At 42.6% G+C, this 22,884-nt stretch overlaps 1 protein-coding gene across 1 annotated transcript in view; it reads right to left on the bottom strand.

Moving 5' to 3' along the window:
* The window catches only part of aars2 (alanyl-tRNA synthetase 2, mitochondrial (putative)), a 34,654-nt gene extending 24,284 nt beyond the window's left edge, over nt 1-10,370 (bottom strand). The window contains exons 1-9 of the mRNA XM_047051115.1: nt 10,082-10,370; nt 9,537-9,725; nt 8,994-9,139; nt 8,394-8,585; nt 7,912-8,056; nt 7,589-7,734; nt 7,030-7,138; nt 6,823-6,861; nt 6,375-6,489 (exon numbers count right to left, since the gene is read on the bottom strand). Of these exons, the coding sequence (XP_046907071.1) occupies nt 6,375-6,489; nt 6,823-6,861; nt 7,030-7,138; nt 7,589-7,734; nt 7,912-8,056; nt 8,394-8,585; nt 8,994-9,139; nt 9,537-9,725; nt 10,082-10,336 (1,336 nt within the window). The 5' untranslated portion in view covers nt 10,337-10,370. The remainder of the gene's footprint in view (nt 1-6,374; nt 6,490-6,822; nt 6,862-7,029; nt 7,139-7,588; nt 7,735-7,911; nt 8,057-8,393; nt 8,586-8,993; nt 9,140-9,536; nt 9,726-10,081) is intronic.
* Nucleotides 10,371-22,884: the final 12,514 nt, after the last annotated feature.

Genomic DNA, 22,884 nt, shown 5'->3' with positions numbered 1-22,884 from the left:
GGGTTCAACCGCAACCCAGCCTGACGAATGGCTTCAAAGACCTCTTGCAGGTTACCCAGGGCTCGGTCAAAGTCGCTGGCATGCACCAGCAGGTCATCCAGGTATACCACACAACGACTCCGTGGTATTTCAGCCAGTACCCTCTCCATCAGCCGTTCGAACGTCGCTGGTGCATTACAGAGTCCAAACGGCATAACACGAAACTGCCACAGTCCCTGTCCAATGGTAAAGGCAGTCTTTGGTCATGCGTCAGGGGCCAACTCCACCTGCCAGTAGCCACTACGCAGATCAAGGGAACTGAACCAGCTGGAGCCTGTGATATGGTCGAGGGCGTCATCTATGCGAGGGAGGGGGTAAGAGTCCTTCTTGGTCACCGCGTTGAGACGTCGATAGTCCACGCAGAACCGCCAGCTGTCATTCTTTTTTCGAACCAGGACAGCTGGTGCGGCCCACGGACTGTCAGAGGGCTCAATTACCCCAGCAGCAGCCATCTCCCTAACTTTGTCTTCTGCCACCTGTCGCTTGCCGAGGGCCAGCCGGTGAGGCCGCAGGCGGATGGGTTGGGCGGTACCGGTGTCAATGGAATGCTGAACCAACCCCGTCCGCCTACAGTCCTCATCCTTTGCTGCAAAGATATCTGCATAGTCCTCTAGGAGGTGCCTCAACTGGCCGCACTGCTGTTGGTCAAGGCCATCACTGCTGCGGCGGCAGAGTTCCCTCACCGCCTCAGACGTCTCCGCCGATGTATGGTTGGTAGGCTGACCTGGCATGGAGTCGCTGGTGGCAGCTGTTTGGCAGCTGGCTTGCTGGTCTCTGACCTTTGTGTTCTTGTCCTGGCCGGCCTGGAGCGCCACAGTCTCCCCACCAAGGGTGATGGCTGCCCTCAGGACATCAACATAGGCACCCCAACGGGACAACAGGTCCAGGCCGATAATGCACGAGTCCTGAATATTGGCAAGCCAGAACTCGTGCTCCGCCTCCTGGTTCCCAGCCTGGATCCGCAGATGCTTCTTCCCCTTTGTAGCAGCCTTCTCCCCTGTCACCGTCACCAGGTTCGTGTCTGACTTTGCCCATGCGCCGGAGAGCGTCCCCATGGTTCCTGGAAGGACGCCAGGACGCACCAGTGAGACGGTAGACCCCGTGTCTACTAGAGCTTGGCAGGGTTGGCCATCAAGCCAGCAGTCCAAATACAGTCCCTTAGTGTTGCCTACACGACCAATCAACAGTTCTTGGCTTAAGGGAGGGGCCAACGATTGGGGTGGCGGGCCCCTCACTGCGCCACCCTCCCGTCGTTTCCCGTCTGCTGTGGTGCTCTGGAGACTGGTGCTGGTGCTGGGCAGTCACGGGCAATGTGACCAGGTTCGTCACAACGATAGCACCGAAGAGTGGATCGAGGTCGACGGTTCCCAGCTGGGGCTGGCCGCCGCTGAAACTGCACCTGACAAACTGGCTCGGCCTCCTCACCCTCACAGTCGATGGCCCGGACGTGTGGAAGGGACAGCCGTGGGGCAGCCTGAGTGCAGAGAACCGCCTCTGCCCGTACCGCTTCTTGAAGAGCCCCCTCCAGGGTTCTGGGCATGGTGAGACGCACATGCTGGCGTAGCTGCTCTGGCATAAGCCCCTTGAGGAATGCATGGAGAGCCAGCTCCCCTCTTGCAGCGGCGTCGAACATTGGATACCCATGGCGGGCGTAGAGCTGGATATCTGCGGCGAAAGCGCCCAAACTCCCTCCCTCCTGGCGGCGACAGCTGGCTAGCCTGTCCCTACTCTGGTCAGGGAATGGTGGCTGCCCGAACCGCCTCTCCAAGGCCCCGGTCAAGGTCTCCAGGTTCCGCTGTTCTCCCGGGGTCAGATCCAGGAGCACCTGCAGCGCATTTCCCTCCAGCGCCAGGGCAAGATGAGTGGCGGCTTCCTCGCTGCTCCAACCACCATGCCACACTGCCAACTGGAACTGGGCAAGATATGGCTCCAGGAGCGTCTCTCCATTGAACTTGGGCACCTTCGCTGGTGTTCTTGGCATGGCAGTGGAACGGGGCAGGATGGCCCCAACATCCACCTGTGGGGACGCCCCAGGTAGGTCAGGTTGGATGTCCACAGCTATGGCTGTGTGTTCTGTGGTTCCACTCCCGGCCTCTAGGGGGCGACAAGGCCGTGGCACACTGGACCCATCAGCGTGGGACGACGTTCTTGCCCTGGAACGCTCCATCTTCAGCCTACGTTTCTCCAGGTGTAGCTGAGTCCTCTTAATGGTCTCTTCAAGATCTGCGATTTCTTCCTCCATCCTGCGTGGTTGCGCCATCCCACTTCTGACACCAATGTAACGATGGCGCTAGGGGTCTATATTGGAGTGGATGCGTAATAATCGGACGCAGAGAAGAAGACCTTTTTATCCTGTGTCCCATACACCGCTCGACTACAGGTTTTATTACTACACCACCAATCACATGTGAATGCCAACAACAAGTCATTAACTCACATACAATTCACAGTTATGGCAACAACGATAACTTATAGTTACTAATATCCATACATCATCCACTGACAAACCTAATTGACAGAACAACAACACTCAACTCAAACATGCATACAACATTAACCAAACATGAAACAAGTATGTGAATTGCGCCACCCACAATCCTTTGCGCCAACAGCGCGAGTTAACACGCGACCAATCCGTGGGTCGCTACAATATATACACACAAATACATGTAACATGTATATACTTAGTATCTAATTTAATTTGTAATGTATATATTTTGTCTGTCAATTAGGCATTACATTATATAATTAGTCATTTATTTAAGCTTTGTGTTATAATATTTATTTATTTAGTTTTGGCCCCTATAATCCTCCATATAGAACGTGGTTGTAACATTAGCTCTGCAGCTAACAGCTGAGTTACTGTTGCTAATGTAAAGATAAATGACATCAAGTGTGTGTGTGAATACAAACGCTGTAACGCCAGTGTTGTACACTTCTTTGTTATTTGGATAACCGTTATGGTGTTGGTGTTATGGCGCGCGCGATATCCGTCTTTCCCCTCATTGAAATTATTATGAGTGTGCACCGCTGCAAACCAGGGTGATCAGAGGAGAATGGGCAAATTCGAATTATTTTACAGCAACGGGGCTATACGAGCCAGCTGAGTCACTGTCGCTAATGTAAAGGTAGATGGCATCAAGTGTGTGTGTGAATACAAACGCTGTAACGCCAGTGTTGTACACTTCTTTGTTATTTGGATAACCGTTATGGTGTTGGTGTTATGGCGCGCGCGATATCCGTCTTTCCCCTCATTGAAATTATTATGAGTGTGCACCTCTGCAAACCAGGGTGATCAGATGAGAATGGCTAAAGTCGAGGCATCGTACAGCAACGGGGGCTACGCGCCATTGCGATACATCCGTTGTAAACATTAGCGCATGTTGCCGCCCCTCTCCTCCTCATTAGCATTTAAAGCTACAGACACAGAAACAGCGCGTTTTGAGGAAAGCTCATTGAGGGACTGCTCGTAGTGGCTGTAACTATGCACCAAGGCTGAATTTCGGGAAAGTATTAGGGGACCACTAAGGCCAATATAAAAGCATCCAAAAACAGCATTTCATGTCTCCTTTAAGATTAGCAACTATTAGCATCCATTCAAAAATCCTTTAAAAATAATTATTATACGGCTCTTCAGAATGTTCCAAAAAAGTTCTGTTGATTTGTATGGGCCATATGTAGGTTAAATGTCTGCGTTCGCAGGTCTGTAATTTCTTGATATTCATCGCTACGAAAAGTTTTTTACCGCTGTCATTGGCAACGGGTTTTGTGCTTCTAATTCACATCTTTCATATCATTCCGCAAGTAGTCCGGTCATTTAACGTAACGGAAAGTCATTGAAACTTGAAGTCAGAAGGTGGGTTGCTACGCACAAAGTTTTACCAATTGAAAAACGGCTTTGTTTATTTTACACAAAGTTCAAAAAATATGATGCGCTCAAATAAAGGCCAAAAATATTGGATTGCGCGCTACGCGTGCTCGCTTTAACTATTGATCTTCCGAACTAGCATCACATCTAACTCAGAATGTGCATGCATTAGCAGGGCAGGGCAGCTGTGCCGGTTCTGGTGGGCGGGTCTGGATCAAAGTCCAGGGCCTATTTTTATTAGCCTGGCTCTGCCCTCCTATGTACTTCCGCTCAATTTGGATTTTGCTTCTGTACTAGGCAAGCCCCCACCCCTCACCCCTCGGCTTGAAGCAACGGCCCCGGTGGATGTAGATGGTATTGCATGTACGGTTAGGTTTCCGACTCTTCCGGTCGTTTTTATTCTATTAACTCCATTCAACATTTACAAAACTATCTCCCCCAATAATTTTTGTTAGATTCTCGAACCTGGCTCATACTACTAGTTTTTTCATAGAATAATTTTTCCCGATTTTTGCTAAGTTTGAAACCAATCCGAAATGGGTAAACTAGCAAACCATTTATTTGCTTAGTCAATGAAAGTTGCCTGCAAATGTGCTGGCGGATACTAACAGGACACGAGCATAAAAGTTCACATTGGCCGATAGCCGATTTACGTGAGCTCTCGGAGCTAGGGAAAAAAAGAACCACTGTTTAAAGCTAGACAGGGAGACACGGAAGTGGAAAGATGGCCGCGTCCAGTCTCGCGCTCTCGCTTGCCTCACTGCGCCACTGAGCACTTTTCATAGAAATGAATGGGGACGCCATCTTGGAAGACAAAAGTAGCTTACTCTAGTTATATTAACTCTATGGTACTAGGTCTGGGATGTCGGTTCTGAAGTCGGTTTCCAGAAACACATTTTTTGTAGGTCCAATCAGCGAACAGAGGGAGTGGCTGAGAACGATGACGTTAATGTCATGCACTTGTTTAAGTAGTTCAGTAATGGCGGCGGAGAAAGATGCGAGCGAAACTATTCTGCGGTTGTGGCAACGCTGCCGAATATAGGTTAAAGCCGGAGCAAGAACATTCCTTGCTGAGTTTTGTTGGTGGCCATGATGTTGTGGCCCTCCTCCCCACAGGGTTCGGGAAAAGTTTGATTTTCCAGCTACGGCAGCTAGCTCCGTTACAGTAGTGGTGAAGGAGTTGGCTAAGGCGAACGCTTGCGATTGGTTATGGCAAATCAGAGTCGCTCTGGGTGGCTCCAATAGTTTTAAACTTCAACAGAGGACCCGCCTTCAAGGAAGTTAACGTTTGTCAATCAAGAGATCCCAGACCCTCTGTACAAATGAAATGTACGAGGGTCTGGTTAGGACCAGGCTAGTCCTGCGCACCTTTCCTTTATAAATCACAATCAACGTGAGATTGACCGCACGTGAACGAGCCACTGACCCCGCCTTGCCTCCTCCCATAAATTAATATGCAGATGGACTATAAATGCGCTCCTGAGGTCTTTTCGTTGTCTGAATTACCGTATTTATTCAAATAAACGCCGCCCTCAAAGAAACGCAGCACCAAAAATGAGCGTTAAACGCTGCAGCGTTTATTTGAAGAACTACGGTGACTGTGAGATTGCGGTTCTGACAACAGAGGTGGAGGCGAGAAAATGTGTCCTGTTTGGCGGCCTGTCATCAGGTATTAGTGACAAAAGACAGCACTTTGAGATTTAGCTAAATGTAAAGTGCATTACAAATAAAATTATCATTACTATTATAGGGCCATCAATGCTGTGGGTTCAGAGAACCGGACCATGGCAGAAATTAAGAAGAAATGGACCAGGCTATATTTTTACTCCCACATATACATAAACCACCTCCATGGATGCGGGGGTCGCGAGTCTGAAATGTTTGAGAACCCCTGCTCTAGGTGGCACTGTTATCTCCTCTGGATATAGTTTTTTGTGATGTTAACATTAATTTGCTAAATGTTTTCTGGTCAAATTTAAGTAACTCTTGGCTAGTAGTGTGCATTGAATATGTAATATTGAATGAACACTACATTTTGTATTGCTTAAGGGAAGCTGAGGTGCAAAGAGAGAGAAAATAAGATGGCAATTAGTTGTTTCATTGTCTTCTGCAGGAGCAAATACATCTAAAAACCCACCCATGAGTTGTGCCTGTTCATGCCCTGAACACATCCGTTACAATGTAGCCCTACATCTTTTTTTCAATAAAAAATGCGCTGCGCTGGTTAGGGGGTACTTGGCTGAAAAAATATTTCACAAGGGGTACATCACTGAAAAAAGGTTGAGAACCACTGACCTAGATGACCAAGCAGAACTAGTATGGAATCTTGGTTAAGCTTTGACTCTTTTAGTCTGCCACGGTCAATATATGACATCTACTGTTATAGTTTTTTGTTAGACACCCTTATTGGTAAAGCTATTGTTACAGTACATATGGTGAGGATGAGAGGACTTGAAGACAAACTGACCTGGAAACAGGTTGTCGCTTGTCTCTTTCCTCTGAAGGGTCCTTTCAATCATCCTGCGCCCTCGCTGCAGAGATGACAGGAACTGGGCCTCATTCTCGTTAATTATATCCATAATCTGTTCAAATGGATCAATGGATAACATCATGCAGGTGATTTCTACATTATGAGCATCACCAAAAAAAACAAAAAAGAAATACTTTACTTATTTTTATATCCCACTTATAGTGCATTCTTATATATGCACTGTGTGCGTGTGTATATATAATGTATATACATTAGGTATATACATAAACACATTAACACTGAAACAACTAACATGTTAGTATACAAACATCTTTGGTGTCTTATTGCTATTAACAAACTGTATTTAAACCAGTAAACAATGACTGTGGTGTCTTAAAAATCCCTCTGGTCCAAATGCTACTGGTCTGCCATGACATCAACTTACTCGGCTAGTCTCTTTATGAAGCTCAGGATAAGCATCACCCTGTGAAGTAGAGGAAAATAATTCACTATAATGGAACTAGGTGGGGCAAGAGGTAAAGACTAATCATCAACTAAAACGTCAATTTGAAGGTTGTCAAGAACAAATGTAAGTATTTTAAAATGTTTGATGGTTAGTTTGATGTGATGGAGAGCAGGTTTGTGTTCTCACCAAGATGAGGGCCACAGTGGGGACCAGGCCTGCCAGCGACCCCTCCGGAGCCTGCAGGATCTCTGCACTGTACCTCACAGCTCGCCTGAGGATGCGGCGCAGCACCAACCTGCAGTCAACACGCACACACCACTCAAATCAGCAAAATTAGATTTTCAGTGGATTATATTGTACAGTGTATGCGTATTGTGTGTATCCAGTTGAAAAAAAACAGCAATTTAATCCATGTAGAATTTAGGGTCTAAGTCAACAACAAAGAAATCTCTAGGTATACTTTTTATTGACGCTGTACACATGTGCTTTAAATAGCCACCATCGGAGGTAGCAGCATTTGCTACTAGAGCCAGGGAGCTGAATACAAGCTCTCAGTAGGCTACAACCTACAAACTTGAGTTTTTTGCCCAAACTACCATGTTGTGCTACAATGTGCGACCAGAATGTGCTAGAACGTGAGGCCAGAACGTGCTAGCGAATGTGCTAGAAGGTGAGACCAGAATGTGCTAGGATGTGAGGCCAGAATTTGCTAGAACGTGAGGCCAGAATCAGCAGTGAGACTCACTCCGCCCCAGACATGCCTGGGTAAACGCCATCGGCAATGCAGACTGAAAGGGTTCGAATGTGATCTGCGACCACACGGTAAGCCATGTCCACTTTCCCCTCATCTGCCATGCCAACTCTTCCCCTATACTCAGAGCATTTAGAGCACTGAGCAGATCACACACAGAAACGGCAGTCAGAAACAGTACAAGGAGAGATGGTAGACCACACTGACCTTATATACAACGATATTTCATATTTGAAGTGAAGGAAATTATGAATGAAAATAAAATGTCCAAGAGGAAAAAGGTTTGAAAACCATTGACACAAGCATTCTAGGCCAACCTGGTGGATGGCAGAGAGCAGGGGGCTAAAGAGATCAGTGTCATAGTTGGAGCGTTTCCCCTGGAGAACAGCCAGCAGTCTCTCGAGTCCCATCCCCGTATCCACACTGAACTGAGGGAGCGGCCGCAGGCTGTGGTCTGCCTCTCTGGAACATGTCAGGGCCCAAAGTTACATTTAGGCTGGTATAACCAACGCAATTCACACATACCATGTCCATATACAACATTGGAACTAAATATATTGTTCATAATTGTTTTTAATTAATGGGTTCAGTCTGGAAACTGCTTATTAACTGTGTTAATTTTATTCATCCATGTATATCAGGCTACATATCCACTCAGCACAATCATTAACACAAGATACCTGAAAAATGCCACTTTTCTTTTAAAATATTGAACAGTATTTTACTCTAGGGTACTCTAATACATGTTGGCACTGGCCTGACTGTTAGCATCGAGGAGTTTATGGGCATCTGGCATCACCTGTTGTACTGCATGAAGACCAGGTTCCAGATTTCCACCACGTCAGGACTGTTAGTGTTGACCAGTGAGGCAGCATTACGGCCACCAACATGGTCATAGTGAATTTCAGTGCAGGGACCACAGGGGCCCGTCTCTCCCATTTCCCAAAAGTTGTCCTTCATCCCAAAAGGCAAGAGGTGATCCTGAGGCACCCTGTCACACAAAAACAACAGGGTTTGGAACCACAAAGTATAACCTGTTTATTTTAGACAACTGAAAACAGAACAAAAGCCTAAGGTAAGCAGAGACAGGGTTTTACCCTGCTTGTTATAAGTGGGTTTAAGCAGTGTCAGTTCCATTTACTTAACTCTACAACAACGCTACCTTGTCGTGTCTGTTCATACAACACACCTTCAGCACACAACTAGCCTGTGTGGTTTCAAAGTATGCTCAGAAGCCATGCAGTGTCTAAAATGGGTAAAATCCACTTCCGTAAATCAAATCAACAGTTCACCCCGATTTACCTGTACCAGAGTTACTAGAGAAATTAATACTTATTTCCAAATTGTTGTGGAGCTGGGCCATAGAAACCAGTTGTGGGACAAGATCTAGGACACATACCCGATGCTCAGCCAGATCTGCCGTGTTTCCTCATCTGCAGGTAACCCCGAGGTGGCATCGCCAGCAAAGTAGGAGATGTAAAGAAGCTCCGGAGGTATCCCATACTCCTTTGTGAGCAGACGCCAGGCCATGGCACAAGCTTCCTCCTTCATGGTGACGGGAATGTTTATTACCTGAGCTGAAGTTTGTTACTCTGAATGATAAAGTTTTACAAAAATGCTAACTCGCTCACTACTATGGGTATTTAGGGTTAAGGGTAAGTATTTAGACTGCATGTTACACACTGAACCCTATTGTGTGAAAACCTGCAGCTTCTTTCAGTTTGCAGATAAGTATGGATCAGACTGTGTTGCAAGCTGTAAGGGTTGAAAACATAGCCTTGAGAGAGGCCCGGAGCTTTAATCTAAAGATGATTTTCAATCCTCCATCCTCAGTGTCTGCTTTCATTCTATCTGACTGAAGAGAAAATGGAAGCAAAGGAACTTGGACTACCAACTGTCCAAGGAAAGCTAAAAACAGATTAAGGTAACCACACTTTCACACCTTGAAGTAATCCCCAAAGGACCAGTTTCCAAGCATTTCAAAAAATGTATGATGGTAGACATCTCGGCCGACATCCTCCAGGTCATTGTGTTTCCCCCCAGCGCGGACACACTTCTGACTGTTTACCACACGACGGTAGGTAGCCATTTCACTACGAGGGTCGACTGCTCCCAAGAATATGGGTTTAAACTAAGTGAGGGGGGGAAACAATACAAACGTAGTCACCTTCCAAGAAAGTGTCTGCAATTAAATAATTAAAGGGCTTGCCCCTGACCGAGGTTATCAACATACATATGTCATGTCATTACATTGGGTGTTTTGTAGAATCAATTAAAATCACATTTCGATTAGCAAAATGACTAGGCAGAGAAAGAAAAGAGAAACAATGACTTGACTGATCTCTTCTGTCTTCACAGTCAGATGCTACTAGGAGTCAAAATGTATTTTAACTTTGGCATGTACTATGGTTGCAAAATATATATATATTTAAACTATTTATGGCTAAATCAAAATGATTGTTTCAATAGTTTGTCAAATAGAGTTACCTGGTTCATGCCTGCGTTAACGAAAAGAAGAGTTGGGTCGCTCCTTGGACGAACTGGTGAGGATGGCACACATTTGTGCTGGTGGTGTACCTCGAAGAAATCTATAAATGTCCGGCGCACTCTTTTGGACGTAAAATATCTTGTATTCGGAGAGTATGACCTTGGTATGCATTCTCTTAAGCTTAATAAATGGGTTAAACTGACGTTTATGAATGCATTACTCCGGCACCTTAGAATTCTCATGTGCGCCGCCATCTTGGCTGGTTTAGGTCAAAGGGTAAAGTCAGAGCCTGTTTAAGGAGAGCCTGCCCACTCCCTATTAAGCCCCATTGTACCGAATTTTGTTGCAGTTCCACCAGAGTTCCACCGGGAGTGATCGCGGTCGAGTGCAAAATGAATGGGAGTCTATGAAGCTAAACTACGGTGGCCCTGAAGTGCAAATGACACCCCCTAATATGAGTACATCCCTCAAATGAAAATACTCCCCCCCAATACGAGTCAACTCCCCCGAAATTGGATGACTTGTTCACCTCCCCCCAATACAAAAACCCGCTCCCCCAAATGGAAAACGACATTACATGAACTCAAAAACACATTACATTTACTCTGAACGGAAAGGGTAGGTACTACACTTTAGCGCTGATTTGATGCAGTAGGCTAACTGACAAGAAATAAGAAATTGATTGACAGAAGTACAAAATGCAATGGCCTGACAGAGTTACGTGCACCGGGGGGCTGTTGCACAAAAGTAGAATAAAGAAATCCAAGATAACTGAAAAAGCGCAGCTGGACTTAGTGTGATCCGCTCATCGCGGCTTATTCGGTTGCATGTTTGCCAAACCAGGATGAGAAGGTGAAGCTATGTCAATCCAGATGTACATAGTTGGGATAAATGCACCTTCACGGATTTCTTAAATAGACCATGGTATCGATCACAGATTGACTGATGCAGAAATGGAGAAGACGCGTGCAGCATATTTTTCACCCGATATAAGCAGCAACTAATTACGGAAATTGAAGCAAAGTGAAGCATGTAAAATGTAAAAAAGGAAATACGGCTGCTGTTATTAGACAGAGAGAAAAGCCTGGCAGACAATCGCGGACCGACTGAAAGCATAATGATTGAAAAATATCTACTTACTAAGAAAGTTGTACACTGTAATTGCTTTTAATATGCTTGTTTTATGTATTGTTTGTATTGCTGTATATGTGTTTATGTGCTAAATGTGCTGGTTTTACTGTAAAGTGTCTTTGAGTAGCCTACCATGTAAAGCACTATGTAAATAAAATGTATTATTATTTATCCCACTTTGCCTTAAAAGTGAGCAGAAGGAATTAATTTTCCTTGGGACATTTCTCCTAAAGACTAGGCCTAATTTCAAACCCTTATTCACAATGTAAGAATATGTTTTACAACCATACACAAATCTCTATAAGCGGTGTCTGATTCTAACTAAATGTATTTCTACAATTAATGTTCATACAGAACAACATGACTGGATAAAAAAGATCCTGGCAACAAGTCAAGATAAAATATAAATACATTTTGCAGGCTGGTAAGTGCTTTAACAGTTTGTAAATGGTATGTAGAAATTACTTACAACATGCCTGCTACATATTCTGCTACAGTCTGGTGGCAGGAGAGTAACTGTGTCGCTGGACACACAAGGCCTGCAAGTACCTTGTATGAAGAGGGCAGTTTTTGCAGGTGGTCAGAAGCTGTCCCACCTTGAATCCCTTCCATCACAGGCCTTCCTTGGTTTAAAACACAGTTACTCTCCTGCCACCAGACAAAGATCCAGTGAGTATTATTCATTAAAAGCACATGGCTTGGTACATCCTGTCAACACAAATTATATTCAATATGGCAGGGGGAAGGAACTTCTGCAGTATAGGAAGGGGCTTCTGCAGCTGATGATGAGGAGACTGTGTCACTGTACTCCAGAAGGCCTTGAGGTATCATGTAAATCGTATGGAAATCCACATTTAGCCCATAATGGATGAGAAGTCATTTCAGATCAGTTTATTCCTTGCTCCAGAAGGGCAATTTGTATGCAGCAAGAAGGCATCACATGAGAATATACAACTCAAACCACACAACAATTTATACAATAAAAGTCAGTTAAATAGCACTCATAATATATATTTGTAACAGGATCCAGACGCAGTAGGCTACAGCCTGACAGCCAGCCTGGCAACATAGTAAGTATGGGCTAAAGGAAATCTAAATCATGCACAATTCCTGCTGTGCTAATCAATGGGTGGTTTATAGAATTCACAAACTGTCAGATGTCTCTACTCAACATCTGAAAAAGCTAGCAGCTGGCAGATGCACAGATTGCTGTCAGTAAAGGTCTCCAGGATCTAGACCTTGGTATTGAAATCAAGAAGAAAACACTGAGGAAACTGTATCTGGAGATAAAGAAACTAGAAAAATACGTGACTTCAATCCACACTTAAGCATATCTGTAAAACAATGTATTAACCTCTCATGTCTGAAACCACGTCTCAATATCAATGCTTCTTCATCAAAAACTTAGTTCAGAAATGGGCATGCCATGTTGCAGTAAGAAACACAGGTGAATGGGACTTTATATACTGCTCAAAAAAATAAAGGGAACACTAACACATCCTAAATCTGAATTAATGAAATAATCTCATTAAATAGGCTACTTTTTCTTTACATAGTTGAATGTGATGACAACAAAATCACACAAAATGATCAATTATCAATGGAATCAAAGAAGAAGTATTTTATTAGATTATTTTATTTATTCAGATCTAGGATGTGTTATTTTAGTCTTCCCTTAATTTTTTTGAGCAGTATAGGCTATATCGCCTTCATTACTGACTTCATTGAAATCACAGTTGCAACTTCATCAACCATTTCTAAACAACTGCAATAGTAGGGTTTAAATTAAACTCTTGACAGCAATAGTGACAAGTAATGCATGTTAATAAAAATACATAAGAACACATTCAGAAGACAGCGGAATAACTGTTAAAATGTTTTTTTCGGATAAGAGCGGCAGCTGATTTAACACGAGACTCCAGAATTAATCTTAGCCTGGCTGTTGGCCTGCTCGGGAGCAGGCTAGGTGCAAAGAATAAATCTCCATGGTTACTTGGCTGGGTTTAATTCAACCTGCTTTCGTGCAACCAACTCAAAGCTAAATTCATCCAGGATAACTTGAATATCCCGACTTAATCCCTTATCCTGGTTTCGTGCAATAGCCCTCAGGACATTTATTTGGGTATCGAAGCATGTAGCATAGGCTATGTATGCAAAAGCATAAATTGCAGTGTTAAACGTAAACATCGATAGCCAAACAACTAGCATTAGTCCACGTAACTCTGTCATTATCATGAAATCAATCGTTTTGATTTGAAGGAAAGAGGAAACATTAATGTTTACAATTCAGAGTCATTACACTACTCTATTTTAATCAGGGTCATTCCTATGAAATAATCTTAGATCTGCTGTTAACGTTTCACAATATAGTAGCCTATGCGCAGGCTAAAAACGCAGTTGAAGGAATCAGGACTTTTCAGAAGAAGAAACTAATAGTCCACTACAGAAGAATGAAATGCCACAATGACAGAGTAACGTGGACCAGGATAGTTGTTTGGCTATCGATTTTTACATTTAACTCGAAATACTTTTGCCTAAGAAGCCTACTATTTGCTACATTCTTCGATAGCCAAACATATGTTCTGGTGCACGTAACTCTGCCAGGCTATTGCATTTTGTACTTCTGTCGATCAATTTCTTATTTCTTGTTAGTTAGCCTACTGCATCCAATCAGCGCTAAAGTGTAGTACCTACCCTTTCCGTTCAGAGTTAATGTAATGTGTTTTTGAGTTAATGTAATGTCGTTTTCCATTTGGGGGAGCGCGTTTTTGTATTGGGGGGAGGTGAACAAGTCATCCGATTTGGGGGGAGTTGACTCGTATTGGGGGGGGGAGCGCGTTTTTGTATTGGGGGGAGGTGAACAAGTCATCCGATTTGGGGGGAGTTGACTCGTTTTGGGGGGGAGTATTTTCATTTTTGGGGGGAGGTGAACAAGTCATCCGATTTGGGGGGAGTTGACTCGTATTGGGGGGAGTATTTTCATTTTTGGGGGGAGGTGAACAAGTCATCCGATTTGGGGGGAGTTGACTCGTATTGGGGGGGAGTATTTTCATTTGGGGGATGTACTCATATTAGGGGGTGTCATTTGCACTTCAGGGCCACCGTACTAAACAGCTAAATTTGTCTCTTTCGCCTGATTGTCGTTGATAAATCTCAGATTTTATTATAGTTTTTGCATGTTCAACATGGATTATAGGTCAAAAGTTGAATGAACGAGTACTTATGTCCTTTCGATTTCTTACGGGGTAAGTCGTTGTCGCCCATAACACACTAGCATTCTGCTAACGAATGTTGATTGGTTAGTGAACGACTGACTACGACCAGAGATCCCGCTTGATGGCATCCAAAGCAGAACCAGAATGTCAGAGCATTAGCAACATTAGCAACAACATTAGCAAGCCAAAACTCTTTCTAGCATGTGTATTAAAGAATTTATAATACATTACAGTATAATTCTAGTGCTATAATCATTAGCTGTATCATGGGCATGGCACTATCTATAATTCCAGTTATTAATATTTGTGGCAACTTAATCACCAAATGCAGCACGGGCACTGTGCACTATATAGCAACGGGAACAATGCTCGTAAGACTTTATACAGGATACATGTATTAAAGTTATGTTTTGTGCTTATTAAATGTATATCTTATGAACTTAGAAGTGTGCTCAGGCTTAAAACATTGTGTCTCACACATGGTGTGGGAAACAGGCTGTATTTTGTGTTGAATTGCTCCTCCCAAGGTTTCTTCCATTTTTTCTCCCATTGGGAGTTTTTCTGGGAGTTTTTCTTTGTCTTCCTTGAGGGTTTAGGTTGGTTGAGGGGCAGTTCTATGGGCGTGTGTGAAGCCCTCTGTGACATGCTTGCGTGTAAAAAGGGCTATACAAATAAATTTGATTTGATTTGATTTGTTATCTCTCCATTTCAGAAGCAACCTTGAATCCAGGCTGAGACAGCACCCGAGCAGAAGGGATGCGTGGGGAAGAACAAACTCCCTGATACAGGAGAGAACAAGCTCAACCCTTTTTTGATATTTCTGTTTCAATTGCACTGTATGATATATGCTGGGGCAGGGACAGATATCCAGTTGGACTTTGTGAACCAGCCCAAACTCTGTTGCGGGTAGGGAAACGTAGACAACCCCAGAGCTCTGTACTGTTGATTTCCAACTGCTGCATTAAAGCTGATATTATCAGCGCCCTCATATGGAACTTGAGTGGAACTGCAACCAGTTCAGAACCCGGAAGTTTCCCGAGAGTGGGAGTTCTCTCTTTATTAGACATTCTCTGGTAAAGTCTAGCGGTATTGTTGGTATTGTATTTCCGATTTTCTACCCGACTCGTCCGGTCGTTTTTATTCTATTAACTCCAGTCAACATGGTAATTGTTTTCCTTTGTTAGTGTTAATGTTAAATGTAACATTTTCGTTTGGTTCACTAAATGTTAGGGGTCTGAGGGATATTATAAAGAGAAAGGCAATATTTTTATTTTGTAAGGGATCAAAATCTCAGAGTTTGTTTTTACAAGAGACTCATTCTTCTGAAGCGGATGAAACTTTTTGCGAAACCAATGGGGGGACAAGATTTTCTTTAGCCATGGTTCTAATCGTTCTGGGGGGGTATCGATATGTTTTAACAACTGTCCTGGTGAAATTGTGACTCATAAAGCTGATCAAGATCGATCGATTAACAAGCTGATTTTATCTCATTAACTACTGCCAGAGAATGTCTAATAAAAAGAGAACTCCCACTCTAGGGAAACTTCCGGGTTCTGAACTGGTTGCAGTTCCACTGAAGTTCCATATGAGGGCGCTAACGGTCGAGTGCAGAATGAATGGAGGTCTATGGAGCTATACCCCTCAAAATCCACTTTTCTCAGGGTATAATTTTTTGTCTAGTAATTTGAATTCTGAAATCGAAAGGGGAGGCAAAAAAAATACACACCACTGGGTATTAGATTTTTTAAAGTCGCCTTTCTGTTCCAAAAAGCCTTTGAAAATGGCATTGACGTCACACACAATGTATTACCAGAGCTACTGCTTGACGGCAAGCTCTGGTTACTTCCACTTTACTCTTGAGGCATCGACAACACAGCTGACTGGTTCTCCCTGACAATACACATGCTAGAAAGAGTTATGCTTGCTAATGTTGTTGCTAATGTTGCTAATGCTCTGACATTCTGGTTCTGCTTCGGATGCCATCAAACGGGATCTCTGGTCGTAGTCAGTCCTTCACTAACCAATCAGCATTCGTTAGCAGAATGCTAGCATGTTATGGGCCACAACGACTTGCCATGTAAGAAATCGAAAGGACATAAGTACTCGTTCATTCAACTTTTGACCTGTAATCTATGTTGAACATGTAAAAACTACAATCAAATCTGAGATTTATCAACAACAATCAGGCGAAAGAGACAAATTTAGCCGTTTAGCTCCATAGACTCCCATTCATTTTGCACTCGACCGCGATCACTCCCAGTGGTAGGGAGGACAATAGAACGCGTCATTTTTGGCCTAGGCTAACCAACTGTCAAATACTGTGGAACGCCGGTAGCAAACGCATTAAATCGAATGCTAAGTTAGCCTGAATGTAGCTAAGAACGCCACTGAGAATTCTGGCACCGGAATTTTAAGGTCCACGTCCTTTTCTTAGCTCTATAACTACCGACTACTATCGAGATATTAAAAACAAACATGCCAGTTAACATGTAGACACTTACCCCTTAATGCTATCAAATGTTGGTTGCAATACATATTGAGGAAGTGTGTGAAAATAATGTTTATACTTTTTGCTGCTTTGGCTACCTTTCATAGAAGGTCGGCACCACCGGGAGACATATCTTAAATGAAAGAGTAGGTTGTTTTCTTCAAAATAAGGTATATTTAGTCAATTTTAAAACATATACATTTTGAGAAAAATCAAGTTGAAGACATGTTGCTGAAAATCCCATAGGAATGCATTGAAATCTGAACGTTCTATCGAGAAAAAGGTTGGTTTTTCCCTTGTAACTTTTTCCCACATGTCGGCACCACCCTGATACTTCCTGGAAAGCAAGGTTACGTAGAAAGACGTCATCAGTCAAATTTTAAAGAAAATCGAAAAACATACATTTTGTGTTTTGGCTCCCTGAATGAGTCTTTCAGAAACCTGTGACGTCAGACGTTTTGAGCCTCTAGAACTCCCGCGCTTGACTCATGCTAGGCTGCTTCCAATGCTCACATCAATTGATTGACAGTATTAGTGTACTACTAGCCTTTTATATATACCCGTATGTGGATGTAAGTATCGGTCATGGTTACTGGTTTGAAAGATAAATATTTTTGACACTTTACATGCATCTTTTCAGTGTGCAGAACAAAAAACAAACATTGATGATATAAAAACCACTCTCTTGGTGATTTAAAAAAAAAAAGAAGTTTCTATCGAAATGATTCATGGTCGTGATATGCAAATGTTGTTGTCACGTAGCACCAATCGGAACCAATCATTACCCTTTTGTCTGTCAGGAAATGCAAATCTATTTTAAAAAAAAGCGCGAATATTCTTTTTTTCCAGCAATCAATTTTGCAAGACAGGAAATTCTATGGCAGATAAAAAGACAAGAACTACTGAAATTGCATTCACAGGTGAGGGGGAGCAACACATGGCCACTTGCAAAAGTTTAGGTATCATTTTAGATCCAAATAGTCTTAGGGTTTGTGGTAAATTACCATTAGAAACATTAACAAATGGGATCATGATCGACATTATCACGCTTTGTCACACATTAGTATTTCAAATGCCAGCGCACCTTGTAACGTTTAATATAATTAAAAATGACTTTAAACTCCACAAGCATTGAAAAGATGTAACTTTACCGGACAAAATGACCAATTTAAATGACCAAATACTGTAGGCCTACTGGCAGGGCCGCCCATAGAAATGGCTGGACCCCTGAAAAGGTCCAGTGAATGAGCCCCCCCTAATAGAATAAAATTTAGACTGTATTGGGTAAGTAGTCATTTGTTTGGTTTTAGCGTTGTGTTGTCTGATCAAGTGGGCCTGTGCGGCACTGACAGACTTAGCTTTGCAGTGTGTCATTTAGCTATTGGTATGTAATATTCAGGCTTTGTGGTAGCTTGAGGATATTCATGATGGACCATTTTGTGATATGAGACAGGGGGCCCCAGTAGGGGGTGACTCCCTGTTAAGCCAAATGGTCTGCCATAATATCTGATAGCTGCATTGGGTAAGTACTAGTAGTATTTGTTTGGTTTTAGCATTTGGTTGTCTGATCAAGTGGGCCTGTGCGGCACGGACAGACTTAGCTTTGCAATATTAAAACGGAGTATGTCTATAAAAGTAGATACAGGTAGGATTAAAAGTAAAACAGTTTGGTGATATGAGACAGGGGGCCCTGTAATGGGGTGATTCCCTGTTAAGCCAAACTGTCTAGCTAGTATAGAAGTAATAGATACAAGTTGCTCCCCTGAACCTTCACCATGGATGCAGAGGTGCCCAATTGTCCTCTGAGAGCTATCAACCTGTAGGTTTTTTTCACAGGCAATGACTACATTTTGGACCATAAGTTTCATATCCCTATAAATAAAGTATATTATTTATAATACAATTAGTGTATACTTTTTTTCCATCATAAACAAACAGACGTGTTCAAATCAAGGTATTTGAAAATAATGGGCAATGTCTCAACAAGCACACACAAAAACCCTGTTCAATGTTAAATACACCCCCAAGTGGCCCAATTTACATTACAGCAGTATTGCTAAACGTGACAAACATTTGCATATTCGTGGTCTCGATTTAACATAATTATTTATAGCGAAGTACTGGACACCCCATTAGCTCGCAATGTACAAAGAATGTAAGTCTGGATAAGAGCAGATAATCTGATAATAGCATCTGCTAAATGACAAATGCAAGTCATATTTCCCGCGCTGGCTAGAAGCAGAACTCTGTGACGTAGAACAATGGCGTTCTTAAAGGGAAGCTTACAGCTTCTCGGTGCCACAAAACTCAAGGCTTAAAGCGGTGGAACGTTTCAAAAAATTACCTAAAATCACGCCTAAAAACTGGATTTGTGAGAAAACTAATAGAGGTAACTGAAATCTGACTTCGGATAAGTTTAAGTTACGTTAGGTTACATACGGAATTGAAAGAAAAACGGAGCAAAACTGATAGGAAATTTTTGGTCTGTCCTCCCTACCAGTGGAACTCTGGTGGAACTGCTACAAAATTCGGTACAATGGGGCTTAATAGGGAGTGGGCAGGCTCTCCTTAAACAGGCTCTGCTACTGCTTACCCACCTGGGGGGTGTTCCATCAACGTCGCTAACGCAAGTCGCGCTAACACGAATAAGTCTCACTTGGGTAAACGTCAATTTAGACTTAAGCCTCAAGCCGTTCCACTAACGTTCCGTTCCACTAACAAGCTACGCTAATTCAAGCTAGACCTCAATAAGCTTAGACTCTGCAGCCCAGATCAGGCGATAGTCGAAAAGAGGAGTTATGTCGTAAAAAGCAAAGCGTAAAGCAGCAGAAAGGTGTTGTTTCAGCAGCGTAAATTGTTTTTTAGAGTTTTTTGGGAGTTGTCCCCAAAAAGAGCAATGTTTCCGCAATTACCATGGCAAGGGAGACAACTTGTCAAACCATTACGACCGTTAACATGCATAAATTGTAGACCTACCAAATCGACTTAACATATATATATGTATATATGCATTTAGGCCTACTGATAATTAGCATAATTTGATGAGCTGTCTGAAACCGTTCTGACAGTGGGCTAGCCTATGGCCAATATTCTCAACAGGAGATTGAAAATAATATTAGCCCAAAAGAGAACGTGGCAGCAATTGAAAATTGTAGGATAAAATTCAAAACACTGAAGAAAGCCATGGTTAATTGCACGTGATGTGGGCTAATAATGTTTTAACTTAGGCTACTTCAAAATAACTTTGCCACACGCATTTATTAACTGATAGGATAAATGATGAGATTTAAGATAAAAGGGAAAGATAAGCATGACTAAAATAGGGATTCACTGAAATGACTAGTATTGCACAGATCCAGCATTGACTTTTTAGATCAAAAGGTGACCCAAACTGCACACTTTGTTTGTAAGATCATTCATTTAAAATTGCTTAGCATGACTATCATTATTATATAATGAGTATTTCCAATTAACATAGTCTGCCTCCACAGATCCAGAGGGGGCTTGGACAGTGACAGACTCACTTTGGGAAAGCATGCCCTACTGGGAACATTAGGGGAGACTGTTGGGCACAGCATATAATTGTCTTTTCGGGAAAGGGCGACATTTGGGACACTGTCATGTAGGGGCAGCATAAAGGGCACTTCATAACAGCACCCTTTTCCATTGGAAGTAAGGGCATGCATGGGAACAGTCCAATTTAGGCCATTATAAGGGCACCTTATAGGGTACTGCATCACATTTTCTATACTATAAAGGAACTCATTAAGACATGTTTTTACACTTACAGAGGGCAAACTGTCATTTATTGCGTGGGGCCTCCTGGGCACTCAAGCATATTTCACAATGTGAATGGCAGACAGTAGGGCACTTGGTCTAATGTTTGCCACTCGAAGGCATTTTAGAAACACTTTCAACCATGGGGGCACCAGGCAGTCACCCCCTGAGTCTTCCACTGGGCCTGGATACACCCATGGGGACAGTATATTGCACCTATAATATTGGGGAAGCCAGAGGAGAGGTAATATAGAGGCTTGTCAACGTATAGGCTATTTTAAACAATGAAAATACTTTATCCAATTGAATAAAAAGTCTCCTTGATTCTTTGTGTTTCAAGATTACCTGAAAAACTGATGATAATATTCAGGTGCTGCTTGGAGCAAAGTATACCCTTCATATTTCCTGGCATAGTTCAAGAACGTCCCACATGCAAAGACATAGACAGATGCTGACAGACTGAACAGTGTCAAGGCTTGGCTACAGTGGGTCATTTGCTTCCTTGTGTGTGATTCCTGCAGACTACATAGTCTAGGCATACCTACATAAACTTCAGTCTACTACCCTCCTTTCTACTATTATAGTCTACTCTCCTTTCTATTACTTTCTAAGAAGGATGGTAGGCTGCTCTTATGTGTTCATTGCCATCCTTAAGAGTTGCTAAAGTGTTATTTTATATATATATATATATATTATTTATGTTTTATATTTTTAAGAATGACAATTCTTAATTCTAATCTATCTAGATGAACTATGCTGGGCCTGCTGAACCTATACTTCTTCCACAGATACTGGTCAGGGAAGTATTACTGTCTCTGAAGACCCTTGGGGCTGGTGGGATAAACACTCTTTGTATAATCTGAGCACCTTCATCCACCACAGGCTTGTCAAAGAACGGATACGCCATAATTGATTGTAACTTGTCTTGAGGGTCTGCTTAGTTTCTAAGGCCTTATTTTATGTCAATTAACCAATGGCTTTTGAAAACAGCTAAAGTGACACATGTTAATTAAAATTAACATGTTAATTTAAATTAATATATTTTTTTGGAGATGAAGTAGGCCTAAACACGTGAATCATTCATGTCTGCACAAGTCAGAATTTACGTTTCCGAACACAGACTAAAGTGCTTTGCGTGTAGGAATTTACTCGACGGAACTGTCTTTTGAGATTCTGTTTCCGCCTGTTTGAAATTATTTGCAACACCTTTTAGTTTAGCTTGACTTCTAGCCTGACACGGATCAGGCTAGTTTTGAACCTTGATTACGTAGCTAGAACTAGAATAATCCACCTTCATGGAATGGAACTCTCGCTAAAGTTAGTGAGACTTGGCGAAATAAGTCTCGCTTTCCCTTAATCGACGTTGATGGAACACCCCCCAGGTCTACTGCCAACTCCACTACCCTTAAACCAGTAATGTCTCTTAACAAACAGGCTCTCAAAATACTTGACAAAAAACCTAAATCACACCATCACTGTTCAGTCCTCCATAAATACAGACTTTTAAGTTTGGACAACATGATCACATACAAGAACTGCTGTTTAATGTTCAAAATCCGGTTTAACCTGGCCCCCCCACCACTATGCAAGCCTAGTCAAGTTTAGAACACCAGCAACCAGTGCTACTCGAGGGGCAGCAAGAGGAGACTGTGTTATTCCTTTAAAAAAAAAGTGTATTTGGACAGTCTGTTTTCTCAATTAGGTCAGCCCGGGAATGGAACCATCTCCCTCAAAACATTAGAGAATCAACCTCATCCAACTGTTTTAAAAGTAATCTCAAAACATGGTTGATAAATAACCAAAAATGTGATCACTAGTGGGTAAGCAGTAGAACTTGCATTTTTTTTATGTTTGTATTTATTGTCAATGTTATGTTTGATATATGTTAATGCCTCTTTTTTAGGTTGTATAGCCTTTTTCCCTCTGGCAGAGGGACTGCCAATGGAAATGAGCCTTTTGGCTATAATTGGGTGCATTTACATTTTAATGTTTATGAATGTACACTGTCCCTCTTGATCAAATAAACAAGAAAAAAATAGAAATAAAAGAGGGTCATTGGTTGATAGTGGTATTGAAAATGCAAGATATCATTTTTCTCATAACTAATATTTATGGTTATAATACTGATGTCCGAAACAAACTCCTACTGGAGACTGTAACCAATATGATTTCTGAGCTTAAAGTGCGGTTC

The sequence above is a fragment of the Hypomesus transpacificus genome, unplaced genomic scaffold (genome assembly GCF_021917145.1).
Source record: "Hypomesus transpacificus isolate Combined female unplaced genomic scaffold, fHypTra1 scaffold_138, whole genome shotgun sequence".
In the NCBI taxonomy this organism is placed as follows: Eukaryota; Metazoa; Chordata; class Actinopteri; order Osmeriformes; family Osmeridae; genus Hypomesus; species Hypomesus transpacificus.
The sequence above is the reverse complement of the archived record's forward strand: the minus strand, read 5'-3'. Positions and strand labels throughout refer to the sequence as shown.